We start from the raw sequence: 26,436 nt of genomic DNA on the forward strand, positions 1-26,436 counted from the left end.
TATACAGGCAAATGCAGAGCTGTTCAGCAGGGCTGATGGTTCTCCCTGTAGCCTACAATATAGAACGTAAACTATCGGTAACGTTCCTGATATCATCCACTTCCATGATCTTTAGACATATGTTGCAAACACATCCCAGCGTATTGGCTGCTCCTGCACATCACAGCACAGGCTAAATGATGCAACATAAATATACATTATATAAACCCATGGGATAAATGTGTTTTTATTGAAAAAGTGGCATCAAGTAAGCCAAAGTCTTGTTGGAGTGGACACGAGTGGACAGTGCAACCGTGTGGTCGTCAAACCTCTCACTTCACTATTCACGTTGTATTTGCGAGGGTTATATATAGAGCATCCCGAGTATGTCCGTTACACTCAGGGTTTATATTTAATTTAATTTTGTCCAATATTAAAATATTCCAGAATTGCATGTTGTATTAAAAATAAATATTATTTCTAACATGTTTAGCCTGATTTTGTTTGTGTTATTGTAAAAACGTAGCCGCCGCTAAGCCTTCTGGGAAATATCCAATGAAGGGAGGGGAGGGGTGGACAGGCCCGGCGTTGAGGGGGGGCCTGACCGGGCCGGGCCCCCCCATTCCCCAAACTGGCCCCCCAATTCAATTCAAAAAAAAATTTTTTTGCTAAAAACGTTTTTCCGTTTTAAAGTTTAAAACGGAATCTGGCTGTCATTAGGCATTGATTAACTGAATGCTATTGCTAACTGTTACTTTGAACATCCATTTGCAATGATTCTGGCTGGATATTAACTATTGTAAATTTGTCACAATGAATGCAATTTGTGCACAATGTGTAAATACATTTAAAGTCCCTGGAAACCAGAAATATTTCTTTATTATTTAGCATTTTGAAATCATCACATCACAGGACCCTATGTTAATAAGCCACCAGCCAAATTTGAACGATGATGAACGTCGCAAAGTATATAAATTTAGGTTTGACAGTCATGGCAAAAGTCAGGAGAATCAATTAGTTTTTAGAGTGTATTTTCTCCCGCTGACTGTGTGGGCGTGTCCCGTCTGCAGCAGGTCTCCTCTCTCTCTCTCTCTCTCTCTCTCTCTCTCTCTCTCTCGGAGAGAGAGGGAGAGAAGGAGAGAGAGAGAAGGAAAGATACTGTAGATGGGGTGTGTGTGAGTGTGTGTGTGTGTGTTCGCGCGTTGCTCTGCGCATAGCGTACTGAGAGGAAGAGATCTCTGCTCTGCGCTGCGAGTGCACAGCGCTACTGTGTGTGTGTGTGTGTGTGTGTGAGTAACCTTGCATCACCAGGCTGTGTGTCGAGCGCTATGCTGCCTGCTCTCTCTCTCTCTCTCACTAGTCCCGAGAGAGAGAGAGAGAGAGCAGGCAGCATAGCGCTCGACACACAGCACACAGAGTGGGAGGGAGACAGACAGACACTGAGCGAGCGCTGTGGGGGCAAAGAACGGACGGGCGGGTTGCGCGCGTGTACAAAGGTTATATAGAGCTTATGACGTCATAAGCTCCTGCATTTTAGCACCTCGCGCACTACTCTCTTCAATGAGGAAGTACCTTGTAGAATCTTGTAGAAAAGTGTCGATTTTAAGGCTTTGGGTTGAAAGTAATGTATAATAATTTCTGAGGCACACAATTACTAACATAAGACCCTAAATAACATAGTTAGAACGTTTTTGTGGATTTTGGTTTCCAGGGACTTTAATATTAATTGTTTAGGCCTAATTATTTGTAAAGTCACAACACATTAGAGATGTGTGTAGTTCTTCATAGATTTAGCCTCTTCATTTTGCTCTCAAATGCACCAGGTTGACGAATTTTACTTTAAAAATCCCCCCGGACCCCCCTTGGGTAGCGTGCCCCCCCCCAAGCTAGGGGCAGGCCCCCTCTGTAATTTGGGTCTGGAGCCGGGCCTGGGGGTGGATGGGAAGAGTCAGCTGTGGAGCCCTGAGGATGTTGTACACGCTGTTCTCCGTGTCCACTTGTCGCTGACGGTGGTAATAGAGGAGCATTATATTTTGCTGCAAGAGCCCTAACAGGCTCAGTAGCTGCTGTAGCATGACCACTAGTGCACTGTAAGCCGCCATGATTGTTATTGTTGCTGGTGGAGAGAGGTGGGGCTATGGCGTCATCGGTTCAGGAAAGATGCGTATGGGTTGTAAACATGGAAATGCAAGGGTGGCGTCTTCAGATTTATTCACTCTGGGACCCGGTTTCAAAAATTAGCGTATACTCCCAGAACGTATACTCCCAGAACGCTGGTTCCGTCTGGACGAAACGTCTATACGAGAAAAAACTTTAGCGGATACACCTAAATTCGTCTCCGTGTGGACATGGCCTTAGATGAGCTTTAGTTTAGTATTGCCACTTTTCGTTGCCAGAGTTTTAAAACAAAGACCACAGAGCTTATTCAGGTTAATTGGCTCTCCTCTCTCATTCTGCTTAAAGCCAAAATATTCCCACTCTGTGGAGTTTGGTTGACACAGGTTAATGTAATCAACGAGTTCAGTGGTTCCCAACCTTTTGGGGTGGAATTAAAATGGGGTCGTCTGAAACTTCTTAACACGTTCACTGCCAATGACGTGTTTTTTTTTTTGACCGTGGGATGTGCATCTAACCCTTTTACATCTCTTATATAAATATTGGAGCCACCGAACGTGTACAACCCATTCCACCGACCCACTAAGTGGCGACAGCGCTCTCCCAGACTAGAAAAAGCAGAGCCAAAACTGCAGGGGAACGCGCGATGAAACCATTCTCATACTGTAGAATGGATTGGCGAAAACGCTTTCGCTTTCGCGCTGATTGCTGGCGGTGAGGGATTGCAAATTTGCATAATAGATTACGGGTGGAACACACTTTGAAACACGCAGCATAAATAAGACCAGAATCGCAAAAGCTTCATCAAAGCTCTCAACCGAAACTCCAAGAAACGAGCGAGCCCATCCAGACTTGCCCAGCGGCCGCCAGCAGACAGGCAAAGCAGCAAAGCAGTGAGCCTGGTGACGCGAGGTTACAGCAGCAACAGAAACGAGCTTGTGACACGCCCGCTGCAGCCAAGAAGAACACACACGGAGGGAGGAGTTTGAAGGAGAGGGGTGTTTCCTGCTGTTATGGAGGAAATTACTGTTCAAAACTATTGTTTAGATGTCTGACGTCTTACTGATGCCAAAAATGAATGGTTAAAGTGACTGTTCTATCGAATTTCACAAAAAGCTATTTATCTCAGCTTAAATTTTCAGACGCTGAAACCATGCTGTATTCAAGTGCTAATGCCTACATAACTACTAACTCTACAAACTAACTCTTTTAGACAGAGAAAGCACACATTCTATTAGTTCTTTTTAGATATTTTGTGTTCACAAAATCTTAGCAGAAAAGAATCCTCAGGTCTTGAAAGATGAGCCAGAATCCTCAAAAAACCCCTCTGGCAGAAGCTACCTACAGTAAAAAAAAAAACAGCTGGCAGTGAATGTGTTAAAACAAACAAAAAGATAATAATTACACCACACACAATTTAAAACTACCGAAGAGGATTGTGTTTTTTGGGGGTTTAAAGTCAGAATAAAGTTATAATTCTGAGTGTAATGTCAGAATTCTGAAAGAAGAAGTCAGAATTCTGATGAAAAAAGTCAGAATACTGAGATTTAAATAATTCTGAGTTTACTGTGAGAATTTTGAGAAAAAAGTCAGAAACCTGAGATTATTTATCACGGGGAAATAATTAGAGCTGTGCATCTTCACTGATCTCACGATTCGATACGATTCGATTATACAAGTCTACGATTCGATTCGATTCGATTATACGATGCATCTCGATGCATCTCGATGCATCGCGATGCATCTTAAATCGATGCATCACTTTTTCCGCAATACATGATTTATTTTTTCTCACTTTCTTTTTTCTCACTGTGTGGCTACTTTTAAAATAAAAGTGCATTTGGAATTGCATTGTACTATGATCCATAATTAAAATAAACAACTGCATGTACTTACATTCTATTTTATTTGATTATTAAAAAAAAAAAAAAAAAAAAAAAAATAATTAAATAATCGATTTTTGATATTTGTTAATCGATTCAGAATCGTCCTATTAAGCATCGCGATGCATCTCTGAATCGATTATTTTCGGCAGCTCTAGAAATAATACACAAATTCATACAGTATAAAACACAACACCATAACAGACCTGTGTATTAAAGGCCTCCACAGTAAATGAACCGAGCTTCTCCCCATAAGAAACCAAGAACTCTTCAATCTTCAACTCCACCACCTCCGTACTGAGAGAGAGAGAGAGAGAGAGAGAGAAAGGAGAGAGATATAGATTATACAAGACAACTTTGATTCCTTTAGTCATTTATCAGTTCTGTTTCCAAGACCAGACGGACAAATTGTAGCTTGGGTTTGGGTGAACTGTAGCCGAAGATAAATTACCTTGGTTTTGGGTGAGCAGTTAGACAAATTGTTCCTTGGTTTTGGGCAAATGAAAGGTTAAGATTGTGTTGCAGACTCACTTGAACTTGGTGGCCTGCGTTTCCACGGTGACAGAGAAGCCCAGAACTCCAGAGGTGTTTCTGCAGGTGGGGTAGACATGGTACCTGTGGAGAGAGACAGAGGGGTAGAGAAAAGTTAGTGAGTCAGCTGGTCAGTTTGAGGAGTCTTACAAGCGTTCTGTAGATTAATGTACATGACATTTGTTGTTTAGCATTTGGTACATGTCATCTAATGTCACTGTCCCACCCTGTCTCTACTCTACTTTGCACCATCTAATAAAAACAGAACAGAAGGGCCTGGAAAGCCGAGCTGAAAAGCCTGTATTCATGAGTTATTTCCGATCTGAATTGAGTAGCCTCTTGAGCCGGTGTGGTACACCTCTACAGCCACTCAGCAACTTACTCCTGTTACACAAGAGCAATTTATCAATACCTAATACGGTGACATTGTATCCTCAAGAAACGATCAAGGCCACTTAGAATGAAGGAGTCATAGACAGAGTGCAAAATCTAAATCAAACAATCTAATGAGGTTAAACAACACGACATACCTTCTCAGCAAACCAGGGAAGTGGAAGTGATTCATCTCCGAGCTAGCAAAATGCATAGTGGCCAATTTAAATTGTAGATGAATGGAAATGGAATGTGCAAATTTCAATAGCCGCAGCTGGCCTATAAAGGGTACTACCACAGGCATTTCAACGAGAAATACTATCCTAGTGACACAAACAGAGACACAGACAGACAGAGACTCTCACCCCAGAGTCTCTTTGGTCCTGAGGAAGTCAAAGCATGGCTCCTCCATGTGCATCTGCAAGACAACAAACAATGCTTGGGTCAGTGATGGAGGGATGACCGAGTGGACTGACAGGATGGAAGGAAAGACGGGCGGAGGAGAGGAAGATGCAAATTTTAGCACTCACCACCAGCAGCTCCATCAGTGTGTGTTCCCTCACGTTCTTGGGACCAGACTAGAAAAAGAAGCAGAGTGAAACAGGGTTAGAGACAATTAGAGATAGTGCATAAACTAAGAAAGAAAGGACACTGCTAAATAAGTAGATGTTAAATAATTTTCTCAAAGATGGCAAAGATTTTGTTATTTCGAAAATAGACTTGCGTGTGTGTGTGTACCTGGTAGTAAACTGTGACCTCGGAGTTGGCGTCTCCCTTATTGAGTGACTTGACCTTACAGATGTGGTGTTTCGCAGGGAGCTCCACCACTCTGAACATCACCGGCACCTCCGCTTGCAGCTTGGAGAACTGCAACTTACTGCCAGTGGAGAGGCGAGGGAAGGGTGGAAGGAAGGAAAGACGCAAGGAAAGAAGAAAAAGAGTGGAAGAGGTGAGGAGGGAAGGTGGAGAGGAGGAGGAATAAAAAGGAAGCATTAGAAGGGGACATGGCGGGAGGAAAATAATGGCTTGAATAATTGAGGCTAATGCTAATTAGTTCAACAGTCCCAGCTGATTGTATATCTAGGAGTGGAGTTCTCATTAGGGAGTGCAGAGTACATTCAGAGGGATTGTTGACTTACTCTGTGACATACTGCAGGAACTGCTCCGACTCCTACAGGAGAGCATAATGAACAGACAGAGATAAAGGGAGTGTGTGTGTGTGTGTGTGTGTGTGTGTAAGACAGGGAGATAACAAATGAAAGGGAAAGAGAAAGAGAGAGAGAAAAGAGAGGGAATCAGTAACAGAGAGGGGCAATCTCTAGTAATAAAACAATGCAAGTACAGATACATAATAAACTACTTCAGTGTTCATGCATCCATTTGTCCATGTTGGAGTGCCGTCCACTCACAGTGCTGGTGAAGTTGCCCTGCACCAGTCCCTCAGCGTACAGCTGGGCCTTGAAGGTCCTGCTGAACTCCATCAACTCGTCCAGGGTCAGACCGGCTGTCAGAGTCTGGTACTTCTCCACCATGGACCAGCGAGAGTGCTCCAGGATTAACAGACGCACGTCCCTGACAGACAAGCAGGGAGGTTGGAGTGTACAGTAGTAGGAGCCATTTGTTATGTCTGTTTGTATTCTGGGCTGTCACACTTTTGACCACTAGGAGGTGTTATGTTCCTGGTGATGGGTGAGATGATCAGGTGGTTTCAGGTCACCGATGATGGGAAATTTATCGCTCACGGTTGGTTGGAGGTATACTAGATGAAAAACATAACTAGAGGGCTATCAAGCATGTTTCAATACACTTGGATCACTTCACCTCCTTCACTTTCAATATAAATATCTTGTCAAGCGTGGATATACTGTAGGCAGGAGGATAGGATAGGCTTAATCTGTCCATCAACGCATGGAAGGGGCTTTGACCAGAAAATCCTAGTCTGCATCTGCAAGTGGCGTTGAGACCTGATACAAATATCAGATCAAAAGCAGAGTGGATTGAGGGAAGAGAGGCTATAGGCAGGAGGCTTTACCCTGTATGATTCCCATCCATCTGAGGCCCAAGAGGAGAATCTATGATTCTGGCCTGCCTTAGGCAGTGAGATGTGAAGTAAATATCAGATCAGGAGTACTATCAGGAAGAAAGACTTATGGGTTCACTCACAATGTGCATCTAAAAGTGAGAATATTTGTTGTGTTCTTTTATCTTTTTATTTCTTTGACTTTATTTTTTAAGTAATTTATCTTTTGTATCTCTTGTCTGTACTTTTGCACTTTTTAAATTCTAAATCGTTTACTGTATTCTTATTTATTTTTTAAAGCACTTTGAATTGCATTTTGCTTGTTCTTTTATATGAATTTTCTTTTTCACTTTGCCTTGATGCTTTTCATGTTTTATGTGAAGCACTTTGCCTAATAATTGCCTACTAAGTTGTTTCTGAGATGTGCTATACAAATAAACGTGCCTCGCCTTTCACCTCACCACAGTAATCAATTCCTTTGTAAATACTGCAAATAACTAAACGCTGCAATAAATGGGAACATCAAGAACATTCTTTCCACCTGGGCAAGCAGCTAATTAGAATATTGGCTTTAATTGCCAACACCACTAGAACAAGCATGCCTCTTTGATCACATTTGCCGCGTGACTAAACGTCAAAATGAAACATTTAGAAGACACACACATGACTCACTTGCCAAGTTTCTCGGGTTTAATGAGGATGTTGTAGTAGGCTTTCTTCAACGTCTCTGAGAACATGCTAAAGACATCGGGGGAGGCAGAGAACTCCGCCAGGTAGTCGATGATCAGGTGGAGCAGCAACTAGAGAAGGATAAGCAAGGTAGATAGAGATACACCATCATGGTAGATTCCCTGCCTACCAACACGAGGGTCGCAGGTTCGTGCCCCGTGTTTCCTCTGGCTTGGTCGGGCGTCCATACAGGCATGATTGGCTGTGTCTGTGGATGGGAAGCCAGATTAGGGGTATGTGTCCTGGTCGCTGTACTAGCGCCTCCTCTGGTCGGTCGGGGCGCCTGGTTGAGGCGGAGGGGAACTGGTGGGAATAGCATGATCCTCCTACGTGCTACTGTATGTCCTGCCGGTGAAGCTCCCCGCTGTCAGGTGAAAAGAAGCGGCTGGCAACTGCGCATGTGTCAGAGGAAGCATGGTGCTAGTCTACGGCTCTCCCCAGATCGGCAGAGGGTGGAGCAGATGTCTGCAAACGCATCTGACCATGTATTTGTGTCTACAGGATATTATGTGTTAGTATGCATGTATCTGTGGGCAGGTTTAAATATGCATGCCTGTAATAAATAGCGTGTAATTGTGTGTATGCATTAGAGCTGCAACGGTTAATCGATTAGTTGTCAACTATTAAATTAATCACAAACTAATCACAAACCGACCATCGGTTTGAGTAATTTTTTTAAGAACAAAAAGGGTCAAAACTCTCTCATTCCAGTTTCTTAAATGTGAATATTTTCTGGTTTCTTTACTCCTCTATGACAGTAAACAGAATATCAAAGTAAAGTAAATAATATCTAAGACATTTGAGGACTTGGGCTTTGGGAAACACTGATCGTCATTTCCCTCCATTTTCTGTAATTTTATAGACCAAACAACTAATTGATTAATCAAGAAAATAATCAACAATGAAAATAATAATGATTAGTTGCAGCCCTAGTATGCATTTGTATCTATTATGATTTGTCCATGTGTTCACTCACAGGTAGCTTGTGTTGAATGATGTGTTCACTCACAGGTAGCTTGTGTTGAATCATGTGTTCACTCACAGGTAGCTTGTGGTTGAATCACGTGTTCACTCACAGGTAGCTTGTGGTTGAATCATGTGTTCACTCACAGGTAGCTTGTGTATGAATCATGTGTTCACTCACACGTAGCTTGTGGTTGAATCACGTGTTCACTCACAGGTAGCTTGTGTTGAATGATGTGTTCACTCACAGGTAGCTTGTGTTGAATCATGTGTTCACTCACAGGTAGCTTGTGGTTGAATCACGTGTTCACTCACAGGTAGCTTGTGGTTGAATCATGTGTTCACTCACAGGTAGCTTGTGTATGAATCATGTGTTCACTCACACGTAGCTTGTGGTTGAATCACGTGTTCACTCACAGGTAGCTTGTGGATGAATCATGTGTTCACTCACAGGTAGCTTGTGGTTGAATCACGTGTTCACTCACAGGTAGCTTGTGTTGAATCACGTGTTCACTCACAGGTAGCTTGTGGATGAATCATGTGTTCACTCACAGGTAGCTTGTGTTGAATCATGTGTTCACTCACAGGTAGCTTGTGGTTGAATCACGTGTTCACTCACAGGTAGCTTGTGGATGAATCATGTGTTCACTCACAGGTAGCTTGTGTTGAATAATGTGTTCACTCACAGGTAGCTTGTGGTTGAATCATGTGTTCACTCACAGGTAGCTTGTGGATGAATCATGTGTTCACTCACAGGTAGCTTGTGTTGAATCATGTGTTCACTCACAGGTAGCTTGTGTTGAATCATGTGTTCACTCACAGGTAGCTTGTGGTTGAATCATGTGTTCACTCACAGGTAGCTTGTGTTGAATCATGTGTTCACTCACAGGTAGCTTGTGGATGAATCATGTGTTCACTCACAGGTAGCTTGTGTTGAATGATGTGTTCACTCACAGGTAGCTTGTGTTGAATCATGTGTTCACTCACAGGTAGCTTGTGGTTGAATCATGCGTTCACTCACAGGTAGCTTGTGTTGAATCATGTGTTCACTCACAGGTAGCTTGTGTTGAATCATGTGTTCACTCACAGGTAGCTTGTGGATGAATCATGTGTTCACTCACAGGTAGCTTGTGGTTGAATCATGTGTTCACTCACAGGTAGCTTGTGTTGAATCATGTGTTCACTCACAGGTAGCTTGTGTTGAATCATGTGTTCACTCACAGGTAGCTTGTGGTTGAATCATGTGTTCACTCACAGGTAGCTTGTGGTTGAATCATGTGTTCACTCACAGGTAGCTTGTGGTTGAATCATGTGTTCACTCACAGGTAGCTTGTGGTTGAATCATGTGTTCACTCACAGGTAGCTTGTGTTGAATCATGTGTTCACTCACAGGTAGCTTGTGGATGAATCATGTGTTCACTCACAGGTAGCTTGTGGATGAATCATGTGTTCACTCACAGGTAGCTTGTGGTTGAATCATGTGTTCACTCACAGGTAGCTTGTGGTTGAATCATGTGTTCACTCACAGGTAGCTTGTGTTGAATCATGTGTTCACTCACAGGTAGCTTGTGGGTGAATCATGTGTTCACTCACAGGTAGCTTGTGGATGAATCATGTGTTCACTCACAGGTAGCTTGTGGTTGAATCATGTGTTCACTCACAGGTAGCTTGTGGATGAATCATGTGTTCACTCACAGGTAGCTTGTGGTTGAATCCTTTGATCTTGATGACCAGGCCGTGCTCGCCGGCCACCAGTTTGTAGTCCAACTGGGCCACGTCCGCTTCGTAGGCCGGCTCGGCTAGGTTGTGGCCCAGGATGTTCACCAGCAGGTCAAACAGCACCACACTGGAGAAGGGAGAGAGAGAAAGAGAGGGGGAGAGAGAAAGAAAGAGAGGGAGGGAGACAAAAAGAGAGGGAGACAAAAAGGGAGACAAAGAGTGAGAGAGAGAGGGGGAGAGAGAGAGAGAGAGAAAGAAAGAGAGAGAGAGAGAGAAAGAGAAGGAGAGAAAGAGAGTGAGAGAAGGAGAGAGAGAAAGAGATAGAGGGAGAGATAGAGGAGTGGAACGATGAGAGGGAAAGGGGGATGGGGTGAGAGAGGGTCGGCAAGGAGACAGGAGCGAACGATGGCAGAATCATGATGAGCCTAACAGCAGATAATAAATGCTTTTTCACAGCGTAACACTGGAGCCTGGACTTACTTCTTGGCAGACTGCTGGATCACCGGAGAGACGATGTGGAATCTGACGTAGGCTGCAGGGAGGAGCACAAACGGCTGTCAAAAAACCTTGCTAATGAAGGCGAGCGTCTGTTTTAGAAACTTCTTGCATGCAGAAATGAGTGTGTGTGTGGGCATGTGCACACACACGCGAACACACACACACACATACAAATCCCACCTTTAGACACACACACAAATAAATCCCACCTTTAGGGATGTTGAACTTGTTGTCCTTCCTGTACCAGAGGCAGCCTCTGTCGCTGGTGGCTATCCTGACAGGGAACTCAGTGTCTGGGCAGTCAGAAGGCTTCAGGGTGAAGTCAGTGGCTGAATAAATGCACAGGAATAACAGGGAAACCCTCATCACTCTACTTGGTACAATCTTATAAATAATGCGCCATTTTCAACACCTCTGTATCTCTAGTTTGGAACAACATGCAGTCAACTAGAGCTGAACAATCAAAAACACAATATGGAATAATGTAATTTTCAAATCACAGAAACTGCAATTACCGTAAATTCCGCACTATAAGCCGCACCGGAGTATAAGCCGCAGCAGCAAAATTGCCTGTTTGTTACATATATAAGCCGCACCGGACTATAAGCCGCGGGTGTTTTAATATATATTTTTTTTATTGTGTTTTAATGTTTAATTACCATATGTAAGGGTTCATGCACAGAGGGGATTGTCGGGAAAGAGATGGCTGTTTGAGGAAGCTCCCATTTATTAACATTTCAACAAAACAACATAACACAACACCACCTGTGTTTTTTTTTACAGTGCACACAGTGTCCGCGGTGTGGTGAAAAGAGGGCAAGAGAGGAAATTAAAACAAAGTGGATTTATAGTTAGAAAGAGTGCTAAAAAAGAGAGATTTTTTTTTTTTTTTTTTTTTTTAATCCATAGATAAGCCGCACCGTTATATAAGCCGCAGGGCCAAAAAACGGGGGAAAAGCCGCGGCTTATAGTCCGAAATTTACGGTAGGTTCTTTAGAGAGTGACATCCAAAAATACAAGTACAAGGTACAAGGTGTTGGGGGGACAAACTACGTCCTGCCAGTGAAACCCCTCACTGTCAGGTGAAAAGTAGCAGCTGCTGACTGCGGAGGAAGCATGTGCTAGTCTACGGCTCTCCTCGGATCGGCAGAGGGGGTGGAGCAACGGCTGGGACAGCAGGGGGAATTGGCCAAGTAAAATTTTGGGGGTGGGTGGGGGTTATAATTATGATTTGGTACTATATAAATAGACCAGACGTGACTCAAATAAGCAATTCAACACAGTATAGTTAACAAGTGACACAATCATCTCGACTCACGATGCTGGCACCCTTTGGGCCAATAAGTACCAAGCATCATCCCTCAAAGTTTAATCAAAATTGGACTGGTGTTGAAGCAGTTGTGGTTTTTATGTGTATTCTGTAAGGGCAGTTGGATTTGTGTACTAGTAGCATTAAGGAAGTTTTGTGTCAATCAAACTTATGTCAGCATAATTTATACAAATTGCAGCTCCTCCATCAGGCTAATCAGTAAATTACAGCTCCTCCATCAGGCAAATCAGTGTAACATTTTAAAACGTGGTGCCAAATTGTGTCATCCCTCTTTTAAACACTGTGCCAAAATGCAGCATCCCTCCAAATTTAATCATCATGGCCCCAGTGGTGTCTTGAGATATCACAGTATGAGTTTAAAATTTTGATATTTAATTATGCCGAGCGCAGTATGCCAATCAGTGTAATTGTTTAAATGCTGGAACACAGTGTGAGGAGACATCATCTGTCCAAGTTTCAAAAATCAGACTCCACTAGTCTCATTTTCATGTGTGATATCAAGGTTGGTCGCTTAGACAAACAAATGCATTGACGATGTTCTCAGCCATTTCTCATATAGACAAGCACCTGCTGCAGTTTAGGACCAAGCAGCACAGTTGACACCCACAGCAGATAAGGACGGTTCACTCACCAATGAACTTGTTCTCAGCAGGAAGGTGCAGCTCACTGTTGAGCTCCAGGTTCCCTGTCCAACGCTCCCACCACTCCTGCTCAATGTCTGTAAGAGGACAACAAGTCACTGACTACACACTCCTGCTCAATGTCTGTAAGAGGACAACAAGTCACTGACTACACACTCCTGCTCAATGTCTGTGAGAGAACAACAAGTCACTGACTACACACTCCTGCTCAATGTCTGTGAGAGAACAACAAGTCACTGACTACACACTCCTGCTCAATGTCTGTGAGAGAACAACAAGTCACTGACAACACACTCCTGCTCAATGTCTGTGAGAGAACAACAAGTCACTGACTACACACTCCTGCTCAATGTCTGTGAGAGAACAACAAGTCACTGACTACACACTCCTGCTCAATGTCTGTAAGAGGACAACAAGTCACTGACTACACACTCCTGCTCAATGTCTGTAAGAGGACAACAAGTCACTGACTACACACTCCTGCTCAATGTCTGTGAGAGGACAACAAGTCACTGACGACATACCTAGTTTTGAAGAGGTACAGGAGCTGCTACACCACTACACTGGCCACTAGACTTCACAATAAAATAAAATACAGGTATGTTGCCTTGACAAGGTTCTAATGACCATTTTTGGGGGGATGGGGGGGGGGGGGTGATTAATTTATCATTATTGTGACTTTGTTTTCTATTTTGAACTGAGTGAATGGAAGGTGAATTGACCCAATTCCTGCGTCTTACTAAAACATAATTCTAATCTATTGGTTTGGATGCTATTCTGCCCCAGCTAAAATACGTGAATAAATGCTGGTATCTCTATAGCTGGATGTCTGCAGTATAGGAGGATAACTATCAGCACACAAGGAGAAAAGGACAATGTATTCATTCAATGTCTGCACTGGGGGAGAGGGACACTGCTGTCACAAAGACACAGACACACACCAAACACACACCCTCCATGCTGTATTGTGTGCCAAACCACTTCTCCCGGAGGGGACAGTGGCCCTCATGTTCTGGTGACAGCAGCATCAGGTTGGCTTTCTCTGGGATGAGGAGGGACAGAGCTGCACTGATCACCTGCACACACACACACACACACACACACACACACACACACACACACACACACACACACACACACACACACACACACACACACACACACAGCGAAGAGACAAGGTTACTACACAAACACACTTGCATGCAGACAAACATGCCAAATGAAGTCACATTTTCAGCAGCTTAGAAAAGGCCATGCAGTTTAGCATTCTACATTCTACACTGCCTTTTCCACAATGATGAATCACATGTGATGCAATGTGAGCCGGTGGGCTCGCTGAACTCCTTTACCTCTGGTCTGAACTCAAACATCAGCTGGTCTCCTGTCAGGAAGTCCTCTTTGGGGAACAGCTGCATATTCTCACAAATGTTCTCCACGTACTCTATAGGGTCAGTCTGACAGGGAGGAACACAGAGGAGGGGGGGCGGGCAGACAGACAGAGTTTATCTCCATAGTTTCACTTGCAATAATACAACATTATAGTCCTCTAACTGAAACACAACATAATACAACATTATAGTCCTCTAACTGAAACACAACATAATACATTATAGTCCTCTAACTGAAACACAACATAATACAACATTATAGTCCTCTAACTGAAACACAACATAATACAACATTATAGTCATCTAACTGAAACACAACATAATACAACATTATAGTCCTCTAACTGAAACACAACATAATACATTATAGTCCTCTAACTGAAACACAACATAATACAACATTATAGTCCTCTAACTGAAACACAACATAATACAACATTATAGTCCTCCAACTGAAACACAACATAATACAACATTATAGTCCTCTAACTGAAACACAACATAATACAACATTATAGTCCTCTAACTGAAACACAACATAATACATTATATTCCTCTAACTGAAACACAACATAATACAACATTATAGTCCTCTAACTGAAACACAACATAATACAACATTATAGTCCTCTAACTGAAACACAACATAATAGAACATTATAGTCCTCTAACTGAAACACAACATAATACAACATTATAGTCCTCTAACTGAAACACAACATAATACAACATTATAGTCCTCTAACTGAAACACAACATAATACAACATTATAGTCCTCTAACTGAAACACAACATAATACATTATAGTCCTCTAACTGAAACACAACATAATACAACATTATAGTCCTCTAACTGAAACACAACATAATACAACATTATAGTCCTCTAACTGAAACACAACATAATACAACATTATAGTCCTCTAACTGAAACACAACATAATACAACATTATAGTCCTCTAACTGAAACACAACATAATACAACATTATAGTCCTCTAACTGAAACACAACATAATACAACATTATAGTCCTCTAACTGAAACACAACATAATACAACATTATAGTCCTCTAACTGAAACACAACATAATACAACATTATAGTCCTCTAACTGAAACACAACATAATACATTATAGTCATCTAACTGAAACACAACATAATACAACATTATAGTCCTCTAACTGAAACACAACATAATACAACATTATAGTCCTCTAACTGAAACACAACATAATACAACATTATAGTCCTCTAACTGAAACACAACATAATACAACATTATAGTCCTCTAACTGAAACACAACATAATACAACATTATAGTCCTCTAACTGAAACACAACATAATACAACATTATAGTCCTCTAACTGAAACACAACATAATACAACATTATAGTCCTCTAACTGAAACACAACATAATACAACATTATAGTCATCTAACTGAAACACAACATAATACAACATTATAGTCCTCTAACTGAAACACAACATAATACAACATTATAGTCCTCTAACTGAAACACAACATAATACATTATAGTCATCTAACTGAAACACAACATAATACAACATTATAGTCCTCTAACTGAAACACAACATAATAGTCCTCTAACTGAAACACAACATAATACAACATTATAGTCCTCTAACTGAAACACAGCTGCATAGAAATGCATGGTTTCTCACCTGCTCCTGATAATGAAACTCGTTGGCCTCAATCTTCTGAATCTCTTCATATATTCTGGATGGAGAGAGAGAGGGAGAGATAGTTAAAATGTGCCTGCCTCTACCAGAGGGAAGCTCAGGTGTCAGAGCAGCAGCAACGCCCACTTGTCACAACATGACAAAAGACTATAGAGCTAACTTTTGCTACATCAACACAAATCTCCATCAGAGGGTTGATCTTGGGATGGAAAGGAATGATCAATTTGAGTGCTATATTTTTTATACAAAATCAAGGACATTGAAGGCCATCCATTCATTTTCAAAAACCTTTCAGGTCTTATTTATTTTTCTCAAACTCAAGGTTTCAAGGATTTTCAAGGCCCAATGGGAATTTGCCACCACCGTCCCTCATACAATCACACAAGGTATAATAACCATATCAACATACAGTAGGGCAAAGTAGTTACTACCAATACCGTGCCTACAGACAGACAGAATATGGAGGTTGGATTTAGTTATGAAAGGATTGTCTCTTTGTGACTAAATCTGCCTCTGAAGTGTTGTGCGACTCTGTGTGTGTGTGAGAGAGAGAGAGAGAGAGAGAGAGAGAGAGAGAGAGAGAGAGAGAGAGAGAGAGAGAGAGAGAGAAGAGAGAGAGAGAGAGAGAGAGAGAGAGAGAGAGAGAGAGAGAGAGAGAGAAAGAAAGAAAGAAAGAAAGAAAGAAAGAAAGAAAGAAAGAAAGAAGAAAGAAAGAAAGAGAGAGAGAGGCAGTGCCTTTGATCTGGTCCCAGGGTCTGCAGCATCTTGAGGTACTGGAACACCAGGTGAACCACCTGAGAGAAACACACACACACATAGAGATCAGACCTCAAAACTTAAAGTGGCTTAAATGTGTTGCATTTTTTTAGATAAAATGACATCATTATCACACTAATTGTTTGACATGATTACATTACATTACATTACGTCATTTGGCAGACGCTTTTATCCAAAGCGACTTACAGTAACACACTTTTTGTCAGCAATAGAGCAATCAACTATGGAGCACAGTCTATGACAACTACAAATCCTGAAGTAACAGTGGTAGTTTTAGTTTAGGATTTTTTTATTTTTTTTTATTAAATGAAGAGAGAGAAAGAAGAGAGAGAAAGAAGTTAGATCAAGAAGGGCCCAGGTGGAGCCTGAAAAGGTGAGTCTTTAGTCTTTTCCGAAAGATCGGCAGTGATTCAGCAGTCCTGACATGATCATTATTACCATAAACACATGAGACTATGGAAGAAGATTGTCAGCTCTTACTACTTTCCTCTACACTGCATGTTACATTGTGTGCCATCGGATTAGGTTTCGTGGGAAATCTGCTGCATTGCTTTACAGCACAAAACAGGAAGTAGCTGCTGTCCTTCCAGTGCAAACCGAACAAGCAGCAACATCTCCATGGTGACAGGAAGCCACAAGGTTTAATGGAGGTGTGGTCTTAATTTTGAGAAACAAGAGCATTAACAAACCACTGGCGTGAGACAGAGGCCCGACTATTGTCTTGACCATGGTCATTTGTTTACAATAACAATACCAAGGTATCAATTCATTTGTCACACATTTAGACTTGAAAAATCAAGTCTGTGTGTGTGTGTGGGGGGGGGGGGGGGGGGGGGGTTTAAGCCAAGAAAGCAAAGGCAAAAGTAAAAGGCCTTTAAATCAGACTACAGACAACCTGGTTGGGGGCTGGTCTGATTCAATCAACTCAACTCCAAGGTCATCCTCTCTCAGCATGTACAAAATGGATATTACTTAGTACAGTAAATCTAATCACAGTAAAGAACATCCTCAAGGTTATTATGGCATTCATGCAACAGCTATCAATGTTACCAAGTGTGTTGACTGTACAGTTTTCTAATAAGTTGTAATAAAACAACGAAAGTGCTGTGTGAATGATAATCCATGTTTTATTGGATTCATCAGCATGGATAGAATTGGTCACTGACCAAACCGACAAAGTTATCAATTCTTATCATTTCACAAGCAGCCAAGAATGTGAATATTGGTGATTGGTGATTGATGGTTATACCATCACAGACTAACAAATACAAAATAGATGTGGCTCTGCATGATCTGTAACAACAAATGGTTAGGATGCTAAACTCTGAACTGGTGCTGGATATGTAACCCCCTGGCACATTTTTATTTTTTTCTCCACTTGGCCCCGCCTCCCAGTGTTCATCTGTATCTGGAATGACAAAGAACGAAAGAACAAGTAACAGCCAAGGGTGAAAAGGTGTTTTCTCTACCTGGTAGAAGTTCTGGAATCCCCAATCAGTGAGGGTGATGGAGATGGAGAAGATGGAGTAGGTGGTGTTCTGGTCAAAGCCGGTCTCACTGTTCCCTCCAAACAGAGCCAGGGCCCAGCAACTTCAGGCACACACAACACAAAAACGCACACCCCAATTATCATTGCTTTAAAAGCTGGAGTGCTGGTAACTGTTCACTTACTCACCAAAGGGTTGAAATATACATGAACAAAGGTCGAATCTCAATCCAGCCCCACTGCCCTTAACTCTGAAGAGTAAGGGGACTATCTAATGGGCTGTTGGTATTGTGGGAATGTAGAGGAGTTTGGAAAATCACTGTGCCACTTAGCAACAAGAGGCTGAAATTGTGTTGTAAATTCATATCCAGAGACGAGAATGGGCGAATCACACCATCGAGTGGGCAGACGAAGTTTATGGGTTTGAAGACTCAAGGCCAAACACTCAGGGCTTATGAAAGCTCCCGTATAAACCAGCAAAATGAAGAGCTTTTAATTGGGTTTCGGAGTGCCCTCGAATCACAAAAAGAAAGATAGACAGAGCCAAGGACACTCACTTCTTCCTGAGCATCGAGAGGATGCTGCCTGTGCCTTCATGGCCAATCAACCACGAGATGTAGTGGAGAGGCTTCACTCTGAATGGAGGAGAGGGGGGGCAGGCAGAGAGACAAACAGACAGAAAAACACATGATGCAATTTCTCTACAGTCTGGAGGGAAGGCACGGCCTGTTCTGTTATGGCTGGTCTAATTCTGCATTTATGTGGAGAGGCTTCACTCTGAAGAGGAGAGGGGGACGTGAAAAAAGAGAAACGGAAAAAAATTGATGCAATCCCTCTACTGTCAGGGGAAAGCATGGAGTGTGTGTGATGGGTGGTCTGATTCTGCGTTTATATGAAGAGGCTTCACTCTGAAAAACGAGACAGGAACATGGAAAAAGGGAAACAATAAACTTGATGCAATTTCTCTACTGTCAGGGGAAACCATGGTGTGTGTGTGTGTGTGTGTGTGTGTGTGTGTGTGTGTGTGTGGTGGTCTGATCCTGTGTTTATGTCCTCTCTACATGTACCATCTGTATCTATGCAGTTCACCTGTAGTGTTTCTCCTGAGGGGGAAGGGCCCAGGTGATGGTCAAGGCGTGAACTTTCCCCACCGGAACGACTGCAAACGCACACCCAGATAGAGACAGAGACACAGAGATGGACAGATAAATAGATAACTGAACCTCTGCTGATGGATGGCATAATCTAAACTTAACCAGAGTCTACCAGATTCTGCTAAGATGCAACAGATGAATGTGTACATTAGAGTGGGTTGGAGCTGTACCTCTGTACAGCTTGTTGAAGGCTGCTGTGTCAAAGGGATCCGGCATGTCAGAGAAGTCCGGCTTGGGCTGCGTGCTGCAGCCACAGAGAGGAGGAGGAGGGGGGGGGTCTAGGGTTACAAGAAGCTACCGATCTCAGTGATGACATAATATGATAATAGCATTGATCAAATGTACTAACATTTTGATCAACGTGTTTGCAGTGCCCATTAGGGCTGCAACTAACGATTGCTTTCATTGTCGATTAAATTAATAATTTAGTGTAGAAAAAGCAAAAAAAAGACAAATACCATCAAAATTACCGCAGGCTAAAAGCGATTCTTAAAATTGCTTAATTAGTCTGACCAGCAGCCGGAAAACCCTAAAGATTCATTTTTATAATGATATGAAATAAAGAAAAGCAGCAAATCCTAACATCTGTGAAGCTGTAACCAGGAAATATTTGGCATTCTTACTTAATAAATTACTAAAATTATTAATTCATTATCAAAATTGTATATAAAAAAATATATATTCTTTTTGCTGGCTGGCTGGCCGGTAAAAAACCTTGTATGTTTAAAGTTTTTTTTTAAATAAATCCAAGGATAATACAATTTTCTCAAGGGGTTACAGAGTTTTTTGTTTAAGTTTTCACATGGCAACAACGATATGCAAATTCATTCTGTGTAAAACCTAGCACCATCATTTATGAGCCAATATAATGGGGCTCATTAAGGAAACACTAATGGGAATTTGACTATGGGAGAAATGAGCCATTTCAGGTGTATGGCATTGAGTGCCTTATCATCATGTGCCTTATCATCACACACACTGAGGATTGCTCTCCTCCACTACTCACTTGTTGGGCACCTTACTGAAGATTTCTCTCACCCACTCCTCCAGAGTGTCCAGCGTTTCTAAAGGGCAGAGGGAGTGAAGGGTCAAAGATTAGTATTCCAGTGGCTCTCATTAAACCTGAGTGAGTCATAATTCTGGGTTATTCTGAGCAATGCAAGTAATTCTTGCTTTCAAACTCTATTGTGTACGACTGTAGCTTTGACTACATTAAGCCCAATTTCCACCTTTGCTCTTCCATCAATGTTTACACAACATCTCACCTTTTCACAATGCGTTCAGCAATTACCAGGACATTTGAACAATGAATACACTTGCTTTACTTCACCGCATTTCCAAGTGAAGACAGTCTGTTACTGTATGCTAGGTCAAAAGACGGGTTGCAGCAGGGAAAATGAAGATACTTTTTGGAAGGCTCATAATCATTCAACAGATATTTCACCAGTATCATATTGCACATTTTTCAGTGTGAGATGATTCCTAATTGTCTCTATCTGCAGTCTGCACATGTATTAGCTGAACATGGATCATGGATGCAGTGGATATGGCACAGCCACAGACTGAGGGGGGCATTGTTGTAATGCATGAGATTGATTCCTCTGACCTTTGGATTGCACAGCCAGAGTCATGTAGTGGGCAGAGTAGTGTCTCTTCCAGAAGGCGCGTAGCCGCTTGTAGACATTGATCTTCTTCTGCTTTGGCTCCTGCTTCAGTGTCTGGGCATTCCCTGGTGTTGTTGTCACAAGTGTGCAATCAATTTAGCAGAGCCAAAACAAGACTGTAGAAAAACGGCTTACAAATGTAAGGATATCAACAACAAAGGAAAATTGGCTTCGGCATCAGTGCTGCGATTTGTTGTTGCTAAACATACCCCAAGGAGGCCCTGCGTGCGCTGTTTGTCCCAGTGCTAGTGTGTAGCCACTCACCCCAGCAGAACTTGCCCATAGGGTGTCCAGGTTTGGCAAGACTGCCAAACAGCATCTCCTTCCTGTGGGAGTCTGATGGCTTAGCCAGCTGGTACTCTGACAGAGAGAAGGAGAAACAGAGGAAAGTATAGGGAATCACAGCAAGCGATGCCTTGTAAAGAAGAAAGAAAACTGTGAGGCAAACATAATGTGGCTGTTAAAGTCAGAGGTCCAAGTATAGGTCAAGGGCTTCAATTTGAAGTAGTCAGCGGAGAGGACTGGTGCACAGACACTGTAATGGCCGGCCAAGACTCACCGCTGTCCACGGCCTCCACCTCCCTATCGATGGCATCTCGGATCATCAGGGGGCAGATGAAGAACTGAGCCCACCTGGGAGGGAAACAGCAGCAGAAGGGCCATAATCAGGGGCCATGTAGCAGCCGGATAGACAGAAGCAAACAGCTTCAAAATCACATGCAGACTGGCACACAGCAGACAGTGGGAGAGCAGTGGCTGATTCAGCCTGTACTGCCTGGATATTGTACTAGTAGGCATTCGATTCCTAGGCTCACCGAGCTGGCCCTGCAGCCCACATAGCAGCTCGGCCGCTGCGCGGCTTCTTATGACATATGCCACAATGCACAATTGCTCAAATGACATCACTGATGACATCACTGATGAAATAACTTCCAGTTGAGTGACATCACTTCCGGGACAAATATTTCAGACAGAGATTGCCCACTTGCTCCCTTAGATAGATAGATAGATAGATAGATAGATAGATAGATAGATAGATAGATAGATAGATAGATAGATAGATAGATTAGATAGATATGCACATTAGGGGTTGCATGACTCCAGATTTACTACCAATAAAGTCGATGTTGACTACGGTAGTCGTAAAAATAAAATAAAAATAAATAAAAAGTAGTGTTGGTGGCTGAGTTGAGCAGCCCGTGATGCAGGAGGAATATAAACACAATCATATTATGATTGGCAATATTAATGGCTAGTGAAAACTATCTGGGCAAGTACTGTAATATGAAGGGAGACTTACTGTAACGTTACTGCTAACTAGGGATGTAACGATAACCAGTTTTAATGATAACCGTGATAAAGTTCCTTATGATAACCGTACCGTTTCAGATTTTCATTATCATTAAAACCGTGGGACCGTGATTACGTGTTACCATGATTACAGTGCTTTGAAAAACATGGTAAATACTGTCCATCATCAACCAAAGTTGGCAACCGTCTTCCAGATGTAAACGTGCAGCCTTGGAGAAATGATTTCAGTGAGTGTATCAATCCTTTTGGGGTCTGAGTTTTCAATATAAAACTTGGTGAAATGATTTCTGTGAGTGCATTAGTACTTTTTGAACATTTTCAGCACATTTTAACAAACCGTGACAATACGATAACCGTGGTAATTTTTTGGTCACGATAATCGTGATGTGAAATTTTCATACCGTTACATCTCTACTGCTAACAAAATAAGTCCCAAAAGCGGCTACTGCTAACACAGTTTGATAGGCGGGCTGCATGCACATGTTGTTTGACTGTCAGGTCCAGAGTCACACCTCCCCGACGCTCAGTCCATGCTCTCTCACTGTAACTCGTGTCTGAAGCGGGCGGCTAAACTCTGGATAGAAAGCGTGTATTTGTATTGGTATCTCTCCTCTTCCTTAACCATCGCCTCCCTCCTCCTCTGCAGCCCCAGGCTGTATTTCCCTCTTGGGGATTCATCTCTCAAACTCACCGCAGCCACATGCACAGTCAGGATAGCAGGGTGAGTTCAGTCCCGACAACACGTAGCAAAATGTTTATTTAAACGGAAACGGTGGTGCATTGAAACATGCGAGAAAACATGAACATTCAACCTGGGAACCGTAGCAAAAATGTGCACAACGTTTTCATAGTTGAACACACTTCAGCTGATCCCTGGTAGTACCCAAAACAATGGACCCACTCACAACAATAAAAGTACTCAGAGTGAGAAAAACAACAACGCACATGCAAAGCCAGATATTATAAGCCAAATAACGTAGCTTACTACTTTGATTACCAAATAAATCTAGAAAAAGTAAATATAGAGAAATGTGTGGAAAAAGAGAAGATAAGAAGAGCAGCTCTGGCAGGCTGCAGCCTGGGGCAGCGCAAGACAAGTCTTCAAACCACGTGACGACTTGTCAACATCCTCCGGGAGGGGTCGACGCGTGATAGTTGGGTCGACTCGACGTGTCGTCGAGTTCATGGAACCCCTAGTACACATCTGACCTGCCCATCTAGTAATGGCTAATGAGAGGCTAGTTGGTAATTAGTGTGATTGGTGTTAAGCCACATAAAGTGTCTTTCAGCGACCAACACGAGAGCAGGAGGTGACGGAAGAATACTTCAGTGATGGGGCCACAGGTATTCAAAAGAGCCATCAGCAGAAACTTTTGCTTCTGAAACAAAAACCTCTCTGATCCTTCCTCACCTGTCAAGAGCTGCTTTGAAGCATTGCCTAAGGACGTCAAACTGGAAGATGGTCCTCTCGCAGTCTGTGGAGGCGTTGTCACTCCCTCCATGCTTCTTTAGGAAAACATCAAAGCCGTTCTCCGAGGGGTACTTCTCACTGCCCATGAATACCACTAGGAAAGAACAAAAACAACAGCAGTGAGATAAAAGGAGGAGAAAAGCAAAGTGAGAGGAGAGGAGAGGAGAGGAGAGGAGAGGAGAGGAGAGGAGAGGAGAGGAGTGGTTGTAAATGGAGCATTACAAGTAATTAAAAGAAAAGTCTACCCTAAAACACTTTAATATTGCATTTGTTGGGTTGGTGACAGCACATCAGAATGTATTCAACATTTCAAATTGATGTTATGACAAAAGATCACCCCCCCCACCCCCAGACTCACTGTGTTCCAGGAAGTGTGCGAGGCCAGGGAGGTCGCTGGGGTCACTGAAGCTGCCCACACCGACACACAGCGCTGCTGCAGCCTGGCACACACAGAGAGGACATTGCGTCATGTCTCAGACAGGCACCTAGAGGGACACCTGTGCAGCTCAAGTTCAAGTATGCTTGACGTTCTTAGGAGCATGAGCACGGATCAAGGATCGTCGTTTGAAGAGTTCTATTCCGTTTTAAAAAGGAACATCATCACCTTGCGCTCTAGGGTTTGAGAGGGCTCTGAGCCCTCGGCTCCACTTCTCATATGTTTGTGGGTGTGGGAGTGGGGCCCAGGATGGAGGTGCCAGAGCTCTCCTTCAATGGCTGAGGGATGACGAGGAGGCCAGTGTTTCCCATACATAAAGGAATTGGTGGCGGGCCGCCACAATAATATTTTGACCGCCACAATAAGATGTTGACGGAAAAAAATTTTTTTTTTTTTTTTTTACAGTGCACCTGAACGCAACATGCAAGATATCCGCTGAATAAGTGTCCAATAAATGTTCATGTCATTCTGGCCAATACTTCTGTTATAGCATTTCAGTCTGGAATATGGAATATCTTTCAATAATCTATGATTTAGCTGCTAAATTGTCAAATACCGCCATCTGCTCGCTACCCAGGCACTTATGTATGTACTTAACCTAACTAACTTAACCTAACTATCCGGTGTACACAACACTGTCAGCCTAAACTCCAGCTGACACCCCAAAAACCTACAATCCGCTACAGAAAAATGTATATTGTTTGTTTATTAACTGGCCCCTCGCCTTCTATCATTTCACAAAAGTGGCAAAGCAAGTTGAGTATCCCTGACCTATAGGGAGAAATTTAGTTTGTCATTGTAAACCCACAGCACAGTAATGATGACATGTTCTTCATAGATCTAGCCTTTTAATTTTGCTCTTAAGCTTTCTCAAAGTACACCAAATTCATGCATTTTACTTTAAAATGTTAAAAAAAAGTATTGCGGGGGAGCATGCCCCCGCACCCCCTAGGGGGTCTGCGGTCCCCCACCACAAATACTCTAAATCCTGTGGGAAACACTGGAGGCTGTAGATGAGCTTTGATTGTTTTAGTGTTCAGAATGAGTAACAGCTGTATGCCCTAAGGCTGGGCCAAAATCCACTACTATCGTTTGTTGTCTATTCAGTGGCATCATATTGCCAGGTAATTACAATATATTATAATAATATGGAAATTGGAGAACTAAATTTTACTTTGCTTATAATGAACTATATTGTGATATACATTATAGTATGTTTCGAAACTGACGCCTGTGACAATCGTGATATTGATTTCAACCGTATCGCCCAGCCCCAGTATACCCTGTTTCTTCTGCTCTCTCTCCTCCCTCCTCCCCTAGCTTTCTCACCTTCTCTCTTCCCCCTCTCCCTCCTCCCCAATTCTCTCCCTTCTTTCGCTCCCTCTCCCCTTATTCTCTCCCCTCTCCCATCCCTCTGTCTCTCTCTAATATAAGATTGTTCAATCATGTTTACTATTATTATTAATAATATTATTAGTGCTCAGCTAGATTTAGCTAGAAATATGATCTGTAAAGCCCTCTGATGCTTGTGAATTATGGCTATACAAATAAACTTGATCAAGCGTACCTGTTTTTCTGCATTGCCTTTCTTCTTCTTGCCCTCGTCGTCGTCGTCATCGTCTTCAAAGTCGCTGTCCTTTCCGTCCTCGTCCTCCTCGTCCGATCCTCCCTCAGAGCCGTCCTCCTCTTCCTCGCCCTCCTCACACTCGTCTTCTCCGTCCTCGTCCTCGTCCTCTGATGCTGCTGGCCCTCTGGAGTCTGAGATGAGCAGGGCTCGCAGCCCGTTGTCCAGCTCAATGTACCTGAGGGAGAAAGTCCCAGGTTAGAGGGGCAGCACAGAGAACCCAGGCAAAAGCAACAACATAATGTGCTGTATCATAGTCTTGTTGCTTTCAGATTTTTAACCTGTTATGAACAGATTGTGGGATCAAAATATGGCTGGGTATAGACAAAAACTAAATTTCAAGATTCAAGATTATTTTAATAGCCATAGTGAGTAAACATGTTACAAACGAGGAATTTGTCTTGTGCATTATGCAGCACAGCGATCACAGCAATAGCAAATAAATATCAGAATACTGTAGACCAAATATCTTTACATCAATAATGTGACACTATTCTGGGGATGAGTATTCGTGGCGTGCTTAAGTTATTTCACAATATCGCGATAACCACAATCCCAGACGATATCTTGTCTCATATCACACGATCGATATTATACAATATATTACGATATAGCCTATTGCGCATATCTAGGTCAAAT

At 42.6% G+C, this 26,436-nt stretch overlaps 1 protein-coding gene across 2 annotated transcripts in view; it reads right to left on the reverse strand.

Moving 5' to 3' along the window:
- The window catches only part of nrd1a (nardilysin a (N-arginine dibasic convertase)), a 36,048-nt gene that overhangs the window by 8,050 nt on the left and 1,562 nt on the right, over nucleotides 1-26,436 (reverse strand). For both annotated transcript variants that reach the window (XM_083632787.1, XM_083632788.1), the window contains exons 3-29: nucleotides 25,741-25,975; nucleotides 24,096-24,177; nucleotides 23,678-23,831; nucleotides 21,515-21,588; nucleotides 21,220-21,315; nucleotides 20,898-21,020; nucleotides 20,298-20,355; nucleotides 19,462-19,535; nucleotides 19,227-19,296; nucleotides 18,695-18,772; nucleotides 18,121-18,241; nucleotides 16,610-16,668; nucleotides 15,857-15,911; nucleotides 14,130-14,234; nucleotides 13,733-13,856; nucleotides 12,771-12,857; nucleotides 11,019-11,138; nucleotides 10,792-10,843; nucleotides 10,288-10,438; nucleotides 7,573-7,700; nucleotides 6,290-6,452; nucleotides 6,020-6,051; nucleotides 5,619-5,757; nucleotides 5,411-5,458; nucleotides 5,246-5,298; nucleotides 4,509-4,592; nucleotides 4,184-4,274 (exon numbers count right to left, since the gene is read on the reverse strand). In XM_083632787.1, the coding sequence (XP_083488913.1) occupies nucleotides 4,184-4,274; nucleotides 4,509-4,592; nucleotides 5,246-5,298; nucleotides 5,411-5,458; nucleotides 5,619-5,757; nucleotides 6,020-6,051; nucleotides 6,290-6,452; nucleotides 7,573-7,700; nucleotides 10,288-10,438; nucleotides 10,792-10,843; nucleotides 11,019-11,138; nucleotides 12,771-12,857; nucleotides 13,733-13,856; nucleotides 14,130-14,234; nucleotides 15,857-15,911; nucleotides 16,610-16,668; nucleotides 18,121-18,241; nucleotides 18,695-18,772; nucleotides 19,227-19,296; nucleotides 19,462-19,535; nucleotides 20,298-20,355; nucleotides 20,898-21,020; nucleotides 21,220-21,315; nucleotides 21,515-21,588; nucleotides 23,678-23,831; nucleotides 24,096-24,177; nucleotides 25,741-25,975 (2,656 nt within the window). The remainder of the gene's footprint in view (nucleotides 1-4,183; nucleotides 4,275-4,508; nucleotides 4,593-5,245; nucleotides 5,299-5,410; nucleotides 5,459-5,618; nucleotides 5,758-6,019; nucleotides 6,052-6,289; nucleotides 6,453-7,572; nucleotides 7,701-10,287; nucleotides 10,439-10,791; nucleotides 10,844-11,018; nucleotides 11,139-12,770; nucleotides 12,858-13,732; nucleotides 13,857-14,129; nucleotides 14,235-15,856; nucleotides 15,912-16,609; nucleotides 16,669-18,120; nucleotides 18,242-18,694; nucleotides 18,773-19,226; nucleotides 19,297-19,461; nucleotides 19,536-20,297; nucleotides 20,356-20,897; nucleotides 21,021-21,219; nucleotides 21,316-21,514; nucleotides 21,589-23,677; nucleotides 23,832-24,095; nucleotides 24,178-25,740; nucleotides 25,976-26,436) is intronic.

The sequence above is a fragment of the Poromitra crassiceps genome (assembly GCF_964638095.1).
Source record: "Poromitra crassiceps genome assembly, chromosome: 3".
Taxonomy (NCBI): domain Eukaryota; kingdom Metazoa; phylum Chordata; class Actinopteri; order Beryciformes; family Melamphaidae; genus Poromitra; species Poromitra crassiceps.